The sequence below is a fragment of the Eleutherodactylus coqui genome, chromosome 5 (assembly GCF_035609145.1).
Source record: "Eleutherodactylus coqui strain aEleCoq1 chromosome 5, aEleCoq1.hap1, whole genome shotgun sequence".
Classification (NCBI taxonomy): domain Eukaryota; kingdom Metazoa; phylum Chordata; class Amphibia; order Anura; family Eleutherodactylidae; genus Eleutherodactylus; species Eleutherodactylus coqui.
Window position 1 is genome coordinate 69538645 of NC_089841.1, and position 15553 is coordinate 69554197.

The window sequence follows — 15553 nt, forward strand, 5'->3', positions numbered from 1 at the left end:
GAACTCTATTCAGACTCGTCCCCTGAGGAGTGCTTTATTGGGCGAAACATGTTGGAACTTTACTGTGTACTATGAATTGTTAGGACCCTCTTTAGGGTCTCATAGAAGCAGGGTCTCTGTGGGGCCGGCCTTTTCAGGTGAATCGCTCCATCTTATCTACTTAGGGCGATTTAGACTATTGGGATATCTAGGAACAGTTGTGCCAAGGGACCACACTGTCTTCTTTCTCCCCACAGATAGGAACCTTCGCTTCGCTACTGACATCAGGAAATAGCATATCCATTCACCATCTCTGCCACATCCGATAAGACGGTTTTAATACTTATAGTGCTCTGGTTTCTTTCCTGGAACATAATAACATAGTAAGTAAGGCCCAAAACGACATATGTCCATCCCGTTCACCCTATTGCCCCCCAATATTTTACTTTATTTTGCTGCATTTTGGGACAACTGTATCTTAGCTACTGGTTGGTCCTATTAGCATCATATATTTTATTTAGGGCAGAATAAAAGTTAAGTTTTAACCCCTTTACTGGCACGCCCGCAAAATCTCCTTCCTCCAAAATTTGGAAATTATTTTCCAAAATTGTTATAATGTATTCTTTCATTACAAAAAAAGTTTGCAATGTGATTGTTCCATTCCTTAACCCCTTAACCCCTTAATGACCAATGACGTACCGGTACGTCATGGAGCCGCAGGATATGTATGAAGAGAGGTTGAGTAGCAACCTCTCTTCATACAGTGCAGGCGTCAGCTGTTTATAACAGCTGACACTCGCGGGCAATAGCCGCGAGCGGCCGCGCGGCCATTAACCATTTAAATGCCCCGAACGATGTTCGGGGGTCCCGCTTGGCCCCCCCACGGTGAGATCGGGGGAGCCGTGCAGGTGTCATGGCAGCCGGGGGCCTAATGAAAGGCCCCAGGGCTGCCTTAACAGACTGCCTATGAAGCCATCCCCATGGGGTGACTTCATAGGCTGCCTGTCAAAAAGCAGTATGACGTAATGCTATAGCATTACATCATACTGCAGGAGCGATCAAAGCATCGCATATTAAAGTCCCCCAGGGGGACTTCAAAGCAATGTAAAAAAAAGAATCAATAAAGTTTTTTTTAATTGAAAAAAAAAAAAGTTGCAAAAGTTTAAATCACCCCCCTTTTGCCATATCTATTATTAAAAAATCTAAATAATAAATTAAAAATATGTGTTTGGTATCACCACATCCATAAAAGTCCGAACTATCAAAGTAGCACATTATTTTTCCTGCACAGTGAACGTCGTCCGAAAAAAAAAAAAACAACGCCAGAAATACACTTTTTTAGTTACCCTGTCTCTCAGAAAAGACGCAATAAAAACCGATCAAAAAGTCGTATGTACTCCAAATTGGTACTATCAGAAACTACAGAACATCCCGCAAAAAATGAGCCCTTGGTGAACTATGTCGATGAAAAACTAAAAAAGTTATTGCACGCACAAAATGATGGCAGAAAATAATTGAAAAAAATTAAATGTCTTTGAAAAAAAAGGAGTATAGTAAAAAAAAAACCTATACAAGTTTGGTATCGTAGTAATCGTACCAACCCATAGAAATAAGTTATCATGTCGCTTTTGTTGCCGTTTGTGCGCCGTAGAAACAAAACGCACTAAAAAATGGCGAAATGTCGTTTGTTTTTTTCATTTTACTCCACTTAGAATTTTTTTTAAGTTTTTCAGTACATTATACGGTACTTTAAATAGCACCATTGAAAAATACAACTCGTCCCACAAAAAACAAGCCCTCATACAGCAACGTCAATGGATAAATAAAGGAGTTACGATTTTTTTAAAGGGGGGAGGAAAAAACGAAAATGGAAAAAGAAAAAGGGCCGCGTCATTAAGGGGTTAACGACCAGTCCATAGTGTTTTTAAGTCCTGCCCAAGTGGGCTTTATTCTCTGAGGACGTAAAAACATGCGTCCTGCAGAGAATAAAGCCCCGTGGGCTATGGACGTGACAGCTCCATGCTGTCGGTGCCCGAAGGCAGCCGACAGCATGGAGCTGTCATCCTGGGATGCAGGCAGTCCCCCCCCGGCATTGCGATCTGCGCTATCCAATGGATAGCGCCGATCGCAATAAAGTGAAAAAAAAGTTAAAGATTCAGCTGCCCTGATGGATCGGATCCATCAGGGCAGCTGAAAATACTCACCCGGCTTCCCCGATGTCTGCCGCAGTGAAAGGGACCTCCGGGACCCGGCGCGGCTCTTCTGTGCATGCGCGTCAGATGATTGACGTCACGCGCATGCGCAGAAGAATGGGAACCCAGGGGAGTTTAAAATCTCCTGGCTCCTGAAGGTAGCCGGGAACCAGGAGATGTCCCTGGGAACCACGGCGAGCGGTCCCCGGACCCGCGATCGCCGCTATCCAGTGGATAGCGGCGATCGTGAAAAAGTTTAAAATAAAGTAAAAATAAAGTTAATTTCACCTCCCCTCATGGATCGGATCCATGAGGGGAGGTGAAAATACTCACCCCCGGTCCTCAGCGGTGTACCGGTCTTCCGGGACCGGAGTCCCCTTCTGCGCATGCGCGCACAATGATGATTGACATCGGGCGCGTGCACAGAGGGGCTCGAGCCCCGGGAAATTTAAAATCCCTCTGCTCCTGGCTGCCATGTGTAGCCAGGAGCAGAGGGATGTCCCTGCAGAGATGATCACTGTTATCCAATGGATAGCAGTGATCATTTAAAGTAAAAAAGTGTAAAAAAGTAATAAAAAAAAAGTGTAAAAAAGTAAAAAAAAAAAGTTTAAAAAGTAAAAAAAAAAGTTTAAAACGCTTTCATTTCATCTCCCCTCATGGATCATGTGGCGAAAAAACAATGTCAGAATCGCTTGGATATGCAAAACCTTTCTGATGTTTTTCCATGTTAAAGTGACACATGTCAGATTTGCAAAATTTGGCCTGGTCATTAAGGCGCAAACAGGCTTGGTCATTAAAGGGTTAATAAATACTTGCAAGATTAAATTGCATTGTTGACTCTTATTTAAAACCTGCCCTGTGAGGCATGACATGGCAATAATAAACCTGCCATTGAAGGGGTTAATTGTACTCATCACCCTCTCCTACAGTATATGTATTGGTGATTTATATGAGAACAGTATGAGGTTGTAACTAGTTCTTTTGCTGCTTAGTAAATTTCGCCCAAAGTGTATTTGGAGGATGTAGAACTTTTCATTATACTCGTTCGTGGTTGTTGATCGCTGACTTTAACTCCTTAGTGACCACTGTGAGCGGAATGAAAAGTTCCATGATATTATTGTCTGATGTATATAAATATATATGCATGTTTTAATATTTGACGTATTAAACGAATATAAAATATGGAACATTTGAAGGAAACATTTGGAAGCTGCTAATTGTTCATTAATAGAACTTGAAGATCAAACCATGATATGTCAAAATGCATATTCCAGCCCTAAATTGTATGTTTATTTTATGTTTCTTGATCACATTATGAAATAGTGATATGATGGCTACAAATAGCCAAAGGGTGGATTGTGGTGCAAATATAATTGGCTATTTGTAGCCCTCCATTTTGTCCTTCATCCTCCATTTTATATTTTCTTTTATTCTCCATTCTGTATTTTACATACAAATAGCTATGAACATTCATGTGGACTTCAAACCTGTTTGGTGTAGGAAGCTTTGCTGTAACTGTGAAATGTGTATGCGACTTGTTAGTTCTTTGTATAAGATAGAGGTCTAACATATGTATATTGGTCTTACTTATACAGAACAATGCTACCTGCTTTTACTACAATTCCATTTGTATAGGTTTGTTTGAGCTCTGTCCATATACATTGTATGGCCATGAATCTGTTGAGTCTTGTTAATCCTGTGATACCATCAGCATTGTCTAGGGAATTGAGTTGTTGATTCTGAACCTTTGATCAAAGAAACTGGCTACTTCAGATAGTGGGGGGGGGGGTCCAATTTAAAGCACATGGCATAGGAATGTCTTTGTCCTTGACAAACAGAGAGGAGAAACAGGATGTTTCTCTCATGAAGCTAAATTCAAGAAAGAACTGAGCGTGCTCACTGAAGTTCCTCCCAGATGGATGACATCACAAGCTACCTCACAAATACCTCCCTCTGAGAATGACCAATCGGCTCGCTAAATACTGTAACTCTATTCCTAAATTACTTCATTTCCTGTGTTAAACTTATTTAAGTTTTACGCGCGCTTAATAAAGACAGAGTTTTCTTCGGGGGCACATGATGTAGCCGTGTGATCTTTGAAAGGCTCTCCAGGCCTGCACATATTATCTTAATTTGGAAACGCACAGTATATCGAAATAGCGAATTTGCGCTAACACCACCCATACATGTTTTCACGTCCTGGATGTCTGGGCTTTAATCTACAGGGCCGTAAAAACACCCCGAGCCTGTAGAGTAAAGCCCTGGGGTCTGTGTATGCAATAGTTTCCTGCTACCAGAGGTAGCCAAGAGTCTTAAGCTGTCACTGGGCGCTGAGGTGTGCGACCCCCAGTCACGCGATCACTGTTATCCAATGGATAAGGGCGATCGGTTAGAAGTTTAAAAAAGTTAAATAAAGTTAAAATTTCATCTTCCCTCACAGATCTGAAACAACTCACCTTTGCTTTAGAATTCTCCCCGCTGTCATCTCCATGCTCGACTTTCAAATCCCCTGCCATCAGCGCTGTGATTGGATCGAGCGCCGGACAGTCCCAGCCGACACCCAATCTTTCACATCCAATCACAGCCTGATGATGGGGGATGACAGAGCCGAGCAGAGAGGACATGGCGGAGGATTCTAGCAGCTTGCCGTGCCGCCGGGGACACAGACGCTGGTTGGGAGGTGAGTATGGAGGTTTTTGTTTTTTTTTAAAGTTCCTCTGTTTAATCAAAAGCCTTTACAGTAATCTCATGATGCTTATCAAACTTATTGTCCCAATCTTCATTTAGCACATCACAGAGTCCCTCTATATACTGAGGATTGTCCATGACAGTAGAAAAGACTCTTGAGCCAAAATCTTTCTGCAATGGCTCGCATGTATCCAGGTGTCCTTTCGTTGCAATTTGACAGAAATGGAAGTTGTCAACTGGATCTGGTATGGACTATCAAATCTCTTCCAAACTTTTTCTCACATGTCTTCTGAGTACAGCCTAGTGTAGAAGAAGCAAGTTATGCGACCCCTCTTTTATATCTGGATCTAGACTTGAGGAAAAGACATTTATGAGTAGCAGTCAATTTCTAATCTGGAGTACTCGCATAGGAGGTAAGATCCCCATGCTGGGCCTGTAGGTGTTGAGGAAAATATAGGCCTGTTACAGGGGTCCTACTAAAAATAACTTCATACAGACACAGCTTGGTATTTCTATTAAGCATGGTTCTTATTGAGTAGAGAGCTAATGGTAGATGCTATGGCCATGGTTCGCCTGTCTCCTCCATGGCTTTCTGTATTTTCAATTTCAAGGTGCCATTTAATCTTTTTACCTTACCACTACTCTGTGGTAAATAAGGAGTGTGAAATGCTTGAGAAATTCCTAACCCTCTCGAAGTATTTGGCCAATAAAATGTGTACCTCTTCCAGCTAACCTGAGAAGAGGTCTATGCAAACCAACACAAACTCCCACAAACCTACCTTAGGCAATTATATGTAGTTAATCTGCAATCACTGGATTTGGTAGTCTGACCTTTGAGTACAGTGAGACGATTCTTTAGCAAATTTGCTTGGGTTGTGTCGAGTGCAAGTTATGCATCCCTGCACTACCCTGGTCACAGCATTGTTGAACCCTGAGGCAATCCAAACAGAAGACCCAACACCACACATTACCTCCTTTGACTGATGAGTTCGTCCGTGGCTCAACTGTGGCATTGTAGAGTAGAGTGTTTGGGGGTAGCACAGGTATTTACCTTTCCTCCAGACTCCATTCTCATCATTCAGCTCTGTACCCTTGTGCCACTCCTCTTTTTCTCCCTTTGAGGCCCATTGCTGTAAAATACACAACAGAGAGATATCCATGCCCAGTTCTGTTGCAACCAGGTTAACGGACATTCAAGTGGAGACAGGCTGCTGCTTTGACTGCTGTTTCTATTCTCCGGTTGCCTAGGGTCTCAAGAGTAGTCACCTTATTATGAGCATGAACCCTGATGATGGCTACCTGTTTGGGAAGAGCTAAAGCCTTGTACAACTGCTTCTGCAGTCCGGATTGGTTTACCTGATGATTCAACAAAATTTCTACTGTGCCACAAAGGTGTGGAATCGACAGATATTCCAAAAGCACACCTCGAATTAGTGGAGACATTACAATTTTACCTTTAGCAGGTGCCATTAGCTCAGCCTCCTGAGCAGACTTGCCAGAAGGGAGTGGTTTTGTACAGTTACCTCATTGTTGGTTACCACTGCATAGCCAGTTTTTACTTGTCCATTTTCATAGTATCTGGAACTATCTATAAAAAACTCAAAATCCGCATTAGCAATGGGGGTTTTAACAACATTTTCAAGACCCCTGGTCTCATTTTTTATTAACTCTATTCACATCATGCATTTAATGTTGATCTTCTGTTCCTATTTTTCCCCTGTTCTGAATTCAGTGGAAGTAATAAAGATAGATTAAGAACAGTGCATCTTTTAATTGTGATATGTGAGTGACAGGCAGTCATAGAAGGCTTGCAGAAGGCTGGAGGCTTGGGGTATGCATTCTCTACAATATCCTACCAATCCAATGGAAGTGGCAGTTCCAGGGGTTTCTGGGGAGTGGCGTAACCTGAACTGCCTGAATTCTGTCAGTAGTAATGTTCTTAGTACCCCATGAAATGCAATGGCCTAGGAAGACGACTGTGGGTTGGCAAAGCTGAAAATGGACTTGAATGCCTTGCCATTCTCAGCAAGAAAAAGCAACGGACTGATCGTTTCATCCAAACACTGTTCAATAGTGTTGCAGCACAAAAGCAAATCATGAACATATTGCAGCTGTAAGGTGCTTGGATATTTTGTGGCACAGTTTTGCAGAATTATTTGTAGGGCCTCAGAGTGCTGCCCTGGGAAGTTGGTTGCTCCCTGTGTCAGCACATACCATCAATATTTCTTGCCGCGATGCGTGAAAGCAAATAAGAACTGGCACCTTCTTGTAGGAGTACACTGAAGAAAGCATTTGTGAGATTCACCACTGTGAAGAAGGTGGAGCTGGCTGGTTCTTGTGACAACAACATTTGCGGATTTGGCACTTGTGGGGTGTTCCTGATTTATGAGCAGTTAGTGCTGTCACAATTGTCAACCATGAGAAAGGTTTGAGGTTGCCTTTGACAACCTTTTTCTTCACTGGAAACAATGGACTGCTGTAAGGGAAATATCAATCCATTATAATCCTCTTTTCAAGGTAGGCCTCAAAGGGTATTGCCAGATGTTGGGTGGCTGCATGCTAGGTTTGAATTTCATGTCCAAAGTAATGACAGGCAGACATCCAGCATCCATTTTGTACCTTGTCTATAATATCTCTGTCACCGATGCAAGAATTTTGATGTAAGGAGATACATTTTCCTGAGAAACTGTAACAGTAAGCACAACACAAATGGTAATTAACTGTTGGCTAGTTAGAGGGCTAGTCACCCTGATACCATTTGGAGTATACTCGATTGTCACTTGTATCGCTTTAAGTAGGTCTGCTCCTAATAGGTTGACTGGGCAGGTCTCTCTCAATCTGGGAAGATTTTTTTTTTGGTGTCAATGTAATACGCTTTAAGTAAACCCTTGTGATTAATTTGATTCTGTTTGTAAAGTACTTATCAGGTTTGTCAAGTACACAATTATCTCATTATTGTTTTACCATTATAATTCAATAGTATTCAAATAAGTAAAACCCAATATATTGAATATACCATGTACTTTGTGCACACATGCAGAATATAATAAATGTATTTATTATATATATATTATATATACATACACACACACACACACATATATACATACATACATACATACACACACACACATACATACATACACACACAGCAAAATAGAGAAGTCCTCTCAAAACAACAAAACGCAGGGTGCTCAGGTCCTTGCAGTGAAGTGTTGCTCCTTCCTCAGCTTGACAGGCAACAAAACAGCAACACAAAAGTCCATGCAATATAACAGGTGAAATGCTGCACCACGCATGGTGCTCAGAAAGTTTCCTCCTCAGGCTGTCAGACACTGACTCCTGCAGCCTTTTATGCCCCAGTAATGGGGTCAGTGCCTACAGCTGAGTTGAGAACCAGGGTGAAGTTATGGACTGGATCTCCACCCTGTCCAGACTAAGACTTTGGAAGGGAGATATACTCCATCCACAACTTCACCCTTTAACTGCCTACAATATATTTACATACACACGGACTTACTCACTAATGCACGTACATTCCATACAAATAGAGATACACTTCTTCTCTGCTAGGCTGGTCTGTGTTAAGGTGGTGTTAACAAAATCCACATTAAGGTGAATGCACACGGGCAGAAATTCTGCGGTGAGATTTCCTGCAGAATTTCCACTCGTGTATGCTGCCATAGGATTGCATTGGTTTATGCAATCCCATGCAGACAACCACAATTTGACTGCGTGAAAATTCACACGGTAAACGAATCACGGCATATCCTATTGCTGTGTGAGCCTCCCAGAGGCCCGCACAGAAACATCACCGCTGACACGCCAGTTCTGCTTTGCGCATGTCACTGCAGGGGCACAGGTCGCATCCTGCTGCGAGAATTCTCGCAGCGGGATCCGACCCGGCCGTCTGCATTCACCCTTATTAGTGATTAGATCCAGCAAAATTATATCCCACCTCTTGTGCAGCAATATCACAGACTTGTACCAACTCACACATAGAATTTCTCCGGAATGCACTCTATATGCAGGCACTCCTAAGTGTATAAATGATTTGACCATTTTATTTTTTAATTTTTACATGCTCTGACTACAATCTCACATCTTTCTAAACAGGGACTCACTCAAAGTGAATCCATGATCAGTTATCCAGCCTTCACATTCGCTTTTAAACCTTTTTTCCCTCAACATCAAGGCAGACAGTTTTGGGCATACCCGCCTTTTCCCTTTACCAGAGTTATTACTCGTGACCATGCAGTCATTTCTCTGTCCCCAGGACAGTTCTTCGATTGCCCATCCCAGATGGGCAATGCAGTCTTTCCCAAAACGACACTAATCTAACTGAGACTTTACGGATAATTCCTTAGCCTCTAACTCCGGAAAGTTTGGACCATTGTATATAAAACTTTAAGAATCTTTTGGTCTGCACATTGTCTATTTATTCACACAAAGTACACTGAATATACTGATTGATAATTTAGCAAGTGGAATAGAAACAGAGGATTGTACTTTTCTCAAGACAGCAGAAAAAAACGTGTAAGAAACAAGGGTCATACTGCGGTTTTTAGTTTGTCTGGTGCCTACTGTCCAGAGATCTTGTCAGTTCTTAGAACATTCCAGATGTTCTCCATCAAGAATGTTGGAATATTCATTCAATTTAGGTTATGCTAAAAGGGTATCATAGCCTTACCAATCAGGTATGCCTAATTGATTATGTGATGCATCGGATGAGAACACAGTAAGAAACACTCAAGTAATGCTTCTAAGCTCTTCTGAAGCAGGTTTATTGTTGTACAGTTTATATAGAGGAATGCAAAGTAGAGATAACCATTATCCAGCTCAGCATTTTTTCCAGGATTTTGTTTCAAATCACAGTGAAGGTTGTTTATGACATTTCATATATTAGTTCATTTCACATTCCCCTTACAAGCAAGTTCTAGCCAACCTGTCCTGCTTTTGACCATTTTCCTGAGTCTTTTAAGTGAACTATATTGACCCTGAGGGATAATGTGCAGAAGTCAAGTGAATTTTGTTAATCCTAGGGGATAATATGCACAAACAGCTACTAGGTTACTCTTACATATCCTATATGAAAAGTAATAAGGCACAGAGATCTTATTAGGCCAAATTATGTCAGAACAAAGATGAGAAGCAGCGACATTCTGGAAGGGGGCAATATTCCAGGATTTAGGAGGAGAAGCCTTCTGCCATCTTTAGACTTCCTCTCACAGGCCAAACACTTTGGGATCCACAGATGATTTCAGCAGCTCATTCCCAGCTCTGACAAACCGATCCAGAGAGGAACCTGCAAAAATAGGAGACATTCCCTGTTAGAGCCACCAATAATATTAGATATCTCACAACTGACTGATCAAAGCAAGGACCTCAAGGGCCTTCACTACAAGGAGAATAGTGTATTATGGAGCCATATTTGTCACATGTAAGTCAATGTAAGTTGAAATGTTGAAGTATGGATTAATATTTTGGTTTCCCTGGTCTTACATGGAGCAAATACAGCTCGGCAATATGAAATCTCTCCCTTCGACAAAATTGTGTCCAGAAAATACTCAAAGATTCACTCATCTGTAGTTCCTATACATCTAACATATAAAATTAAGTAACTTTGCAAACAGTGATGATGACAAATCTCTTCCCCTTTTGCATCTATGGAACAGTAGAGAAAAAACGATCCTGCCAATAACAAGGAAATTACCATCATATTTTCTACCGGATGCATAAATATGTGTTTGTGATCACATATGAAGGCGCATGACAATGTATCTCATGCATGCTTTCATGCACTGGCTTCCTGGTTCCCTTTTTTTACTTTTAACTCCTGTCTCCTAACGACATGCATAAAAACGCTGTACATATGCAATGTAATTGTGTATTACAGCATTTTCGTACACACCATAAAGAACAATAGGGTTCTATTGTATATAATAGGTGGTAAAATAGAACATGCTGCATTCTTTTTTTACGCACATTTTATACGCAACGAATATACGCAAATGTGTGAATGTACTTTCATTGACTCCATTAACCGCGTATTATGCGCATGTACATTTGGGCATCCAATATGCAATTAAATTTCGCTCACGTGACCCAGGTCTTAGGAAGAGTAGAGGGGAATACTTACCTCATGTGATCTAAACTCTATGTGTCTATTCCCACAATTAGGTTTGCCTCTTTTTGCTACTGCATCACACGGTTGACTCAAGTTCAGTCTGTGATTTATTAGTATACCTACATGTGCTGCTGCTTAGCTCAAGTCCTCCCATTCCGTTTTTTTTTTTTTTTACATTTTTCTTGCCCAGGTGTAGTATTGCTCTTTGTTAAATACCATCCTGTTAGTCGTCACTTACTGTTCAAGCTTATCTAGATCTTTTTGAATCTTCTCTCTCTTCTCCAGTGTTAGCCATCCCTCCTAGCTTTATGCCGTCAGTCAGATTTGAACCTACGAGTAGGACCCTAGTGCTACAAATACGCTAACCACTGAGCCACTGTTATTATGATGGAGTGGGAGGAGTCTTAGGTTCGTAGACAGTTTAGTAAGCTTAAAATTAGTTGAACTGTACTGGAACTTCACCGATACACCTAAAACTAGTACAGAATATCTAAAACATTCTGTCGTATGTTGACAAACGGACTGAATCAAACTTTTGAAAATTTTGCTCAACACTAATCAGGAACTTACCTGCTTTGGCCTTAAGCCAGGACATGGCCTTATACTCCAGTAATTCCCATTCCTCTTTCTGGTTTAGACAAGATGAGTGCAGCCAGATCAGCGCCAGGACTGTCGCCCACACTGATGAGTCCATATTCTAATGAGGAAAGTATAAATAGGAATATATATTATTTCAGGTACATTGCAGGACATTAGATTGGAGGACACAAGAAAAAACTATCTGTGATCCAAGGAAGTTACAGGAAATTATGAGAAACACATCTGAAGTTGAGATCTTATCGCTCAAGTAATGGTTACAACTTGCTGCGAGATTTTGAAGACAATAGGTCCCCTGTGATTATGGTGATAACGGATATAGAAAAGGGGGCTCACCTAGGTCCTTTTGCATAAGACAACCTGTCGGGTGATGATGCCCGACAGGTCGGCCCCCCTTCACAGTAAACAGGCAGTCGTTTATAAATGAACGACTGACTGCCTGTTTACATGTGCCAATCCATCATTCAGTTTTCTGCATACAGAAACTAAACAATGAATGAGGACTCTAAATGGTAATGGCTACAATTGGAATTATCTCCAATCACAGCTGTTCCACTGAAAATCATCAGTAAAAGATGGCCAAGACTCTGTATATGGAGCGGGATCAGCTCCCAGGCTCACTCCATATAAACCCTGTGCACATCCACCGTACATGGATGGTAGATGTTGCCAAGGGGCTAAAACAGTAAGTATAATTGAAGGTTGCAGAACGTATTAGACACTGATTAAGTTATTTCCATACAACATCAAATCATACCTGATCTGGATTCTTGTTACTGATGTCCTGCTGAGATATACCCAGGATAGAGGAGAATTCGGGGTTGAGATTCCAGGAACCGTCAGCATTTTGAAGAGAAATCAATCTGACAAAAGTTGGGGTTTCCTCAATGGCAGCTGTATCTATACATTCACCACAAGTAAAACACAGGAGAATACAGTTAACAACATTAGACTTAAAGTAATAAGCATTATGTGGTGAAGATTTCAGAAATATCTAAAACCTGCATTCACACTTTATATATAGAGGTAATCTACAGGTAGCATTGTGTCACTTTGTAAATACATCATATTACTTATCTGGTACTGAATCCGAGTTTTAGCTTTTATTATACTCCAGAGCTGCAGTCACAATTTTGATTGCTATTGGAAACAGTCAGAAAGCATGTAGAGAGAGCTCCCTAAGAGCTTAGCTACTACAATGTAGAGGGGTGTTATATACACTATGTACAGCATATGAACTACAGGGTGGAGCAGAAGCAGTTATATCATTTTTAGCCAGCTTTTACATGGGCGACAAAATGTTTTTGTGCGGTGCAACGCAAATTTTACAGTACAAATTTTACTGTTTGTCCCTAAAGTAAGCCCTAGCTGCCTTTAACCCCTTCCCGCTCCATGACGTACCGGTACGTCATGGAGCGGCGGGGTATGTATGAAGAGAGGTTGCGTGGCAACCTCTCTTCATACAGTGAGGGCGTTAGCTGTTTATAACAGCTGACACCCGCGGGCAATAGCCGCAATCGTCCGTTTGGCCGATCGCGGCTATTAACCATTTAAATGCCACTGTTGGGTCCCGCCCCCTGTGGTGAGATCAGGGGAGCCGTGCAGGTGTCATGGCAGCCGGGGGCCTAATGAAAGGCCCCAGGGCGGCCCTACCAGACTGCCTATCAAGCCATCCCCGTGGGGTGGCTTGATAGACTGCCTGTTAAATCGCAATATGACGTAATGCTATAGCATTACGTCATACTGCAGGAGCAATCAAAGCATCGCATGTTAAAGTCCCCCAGGGAGACTTCAAAGTAAAGTAAAAAAAAAAAAAAATCAATAAAGTTTTTTTAATTGTAAAAAAAAAGTTATAAAAGTTTAAATCACCCCCCTTTTGCCATATCTATTATTAAAAAAATCTAAATCATAAAATAAAAATATGTATTTGGTATCGCCGCGTCCATAAAAGTCCGATCTATCAAAGTAGCACATTATTTTTCCCGCACGGTGAACGTTGTCCGAAAAAGAAAAAATATAGAACGCCAGAAATGCACTTTTTTAGTTACCCTGTCTCCCAGAAAAAAAACGCAATAAAAAGCGATCAAACAGTCGTATATACTCCAAATTGATACTATCGGAAACTACAGGACATCCCGCTAAAAATGAGCCCTGCTCAACTATGTCGATGGAAAAATAAAAAAGGTATTGCGCGCACAAAATGACGGCAGAAAATAATTGAAAAACATTAAAAGTCTTTGAAAGAAAAAAAAAAAAAAAAAAGAGTAGTATAGTAAGAAAAAACCTATACAAGTTTGGTATCGTAGTAATCTTACCGACCCATAGAATAAAGTTAGCATGTCGCTTTTGTTGCCGTTTGTGCGTCGTAGAAACAAGACGCGCTAAAAATTGGCGAAATGTCTTTTTTTCCATTTTACTCCACTTGGACTTTTTAAAAAGTTTTTCAGTACATTATATGGTACTTTAAATAGCACGATTGAAAAATACAACTCTTCCCGCAAAAATGAAGCCATCATACAGCGACGTCGATGGATAAATAAAGGAGTTACGAATTTTTTGAAGGGGGGAGGAAAAAACGAACATGGAAAAAGAAAAAGGGGCCGCGTCATTAAGGGGTTAAAAAAACCCCCAATATACTACATCACTCCGGCGCACTTCCCCTCTGCAGCTCCGGCACTTGCTTGTAGTTTTCAGTCAGCGCTTCCTGGTCAGAGATTCAAAAACTCCACTTCCAGGAAGCACTAGCTTTGATTGGCTCATCAAGGGCTGCAGTGATTGGTTCTCGAGCACCGCGGCTCAGCCAATCACAGCCATTGACTGAGCAGACATTGCCTATTACGTGATACATTGTGTTTTTTAAAATTGCAGCCAGGGCTTATGATCGAGGTAGGGCTTATATATCAAGACCACCTGTAAATCACAGCAAAAGAGCGCTACAAGGTCACGCGACTTTGTAGCAACACATAATTGTGATATCACTGTCAGAAAACGCAGCGATAACGCACAGAACACGGATGCACCATCACTGTGATTTTCTCTTGGCTATATTGCTGGCGCCTGTGTGAGAGAGGCCTTAAAGGGGTTGTCCCGCGGCAGCAAGTGGGTCTATACACTTCTGTATGGCCATAATAATGCACTTTGTAATATACATTGTGCATTAATTATGAGCCATACAGAAGTTATAAAAAGTTTTATACTTACCTGCTCCGTTGCTGGCGTCCTCGTCTCCATGGTGCCGACTAATTTTCGCCCTCCGATGGCCAAATTAGCCGCGCTTGCGCAGTCCGGGTCTTCTCCTGTTCTCTATGGGGCTCCGTGTAGCTCCGTGTAGCTCCGCCCCGTCACGTGCCGGTTCCAGCCAATCAGGAGGCTGGAATCGGCAATGGACCGCACAGAAGAGCTGCGGTCCACGGAGGAAGAGGATCCCGGCGGCCATCTTCACCGGTAAGTATAGAAGTCACCGGAGCGCGGGGATTAAGGTAAGCGCTCCGGTAAGCTTTCTTTAGGTCCCTGCATCGGGGTTGTCTCGCGCCGAACGGGGGGGGGGGGGGGGGGGCGGGTTGAAAAAAAAAAAACCGTTTCGGCGCGGGACAACCCCTTTAATGTAATGCAAGTACAAAACCAGTCAGTAACCTAAATTGTAACAAATGCAAATTAGAATGAAACATTCAGAAAGTACATCCAATGTCTATTTTTGACATAATGATCAACCATCGCAGCCTTGAAGGGGCTTTGTCATTAGAAAAAAATCAATACTTACCTATTCCTTCCCCGTCAGTCTTCTTACTGCATCTTCTCCTCACTGATATTCTCCTGGCTCCTCCAGTCTCTCGGGTAACATTACCGCAAGCCAGACGGCTCCTCTTGTTCCTGTTTTGGAACGTCCATTCTCGGCAGTCTCCTTACGGCGCGTCACTGTACGCTATGTCACTATTGACGTAGCGTTTACTACCTAGCAGGGAATGCCGGG

At 41.9% G+C, this 15553-nt stretch overlaps 1 protein-coding gene across 1 annotated transcript in view; it reads right to left on the reverse strand.

Annotated features, from left to right (window-relative positions):
* Positions 1-9627: 9627 nt before the first annotated feature.
* The window catches only part of LOC136627524 (von Willebrand factor A domain-containing protein 5A-like), a 329030-nt gene continuing 323104 nt past the window's right edge, over positions 9628-15553 (reverse strand). Inside the window, exons 21-23 of the mRNA XM_066602707.1 lie at positions 12341-12477; positions 11557-11683; positions 9628-10164 (exon numbers count right to left, since the gene is read on the reverse strand). Coding sequence (XP_066458804.1) covers positions 10085-10164; positions 11557-11683; positions 12341-12477 — 344 coding nt within the window. The 3' untranslated portion in view covers positions 9628-10084. The remainder of the gene's footprint in view (positions 10165-11556; positions 11684-12340; positions 12478-15553) is intronic.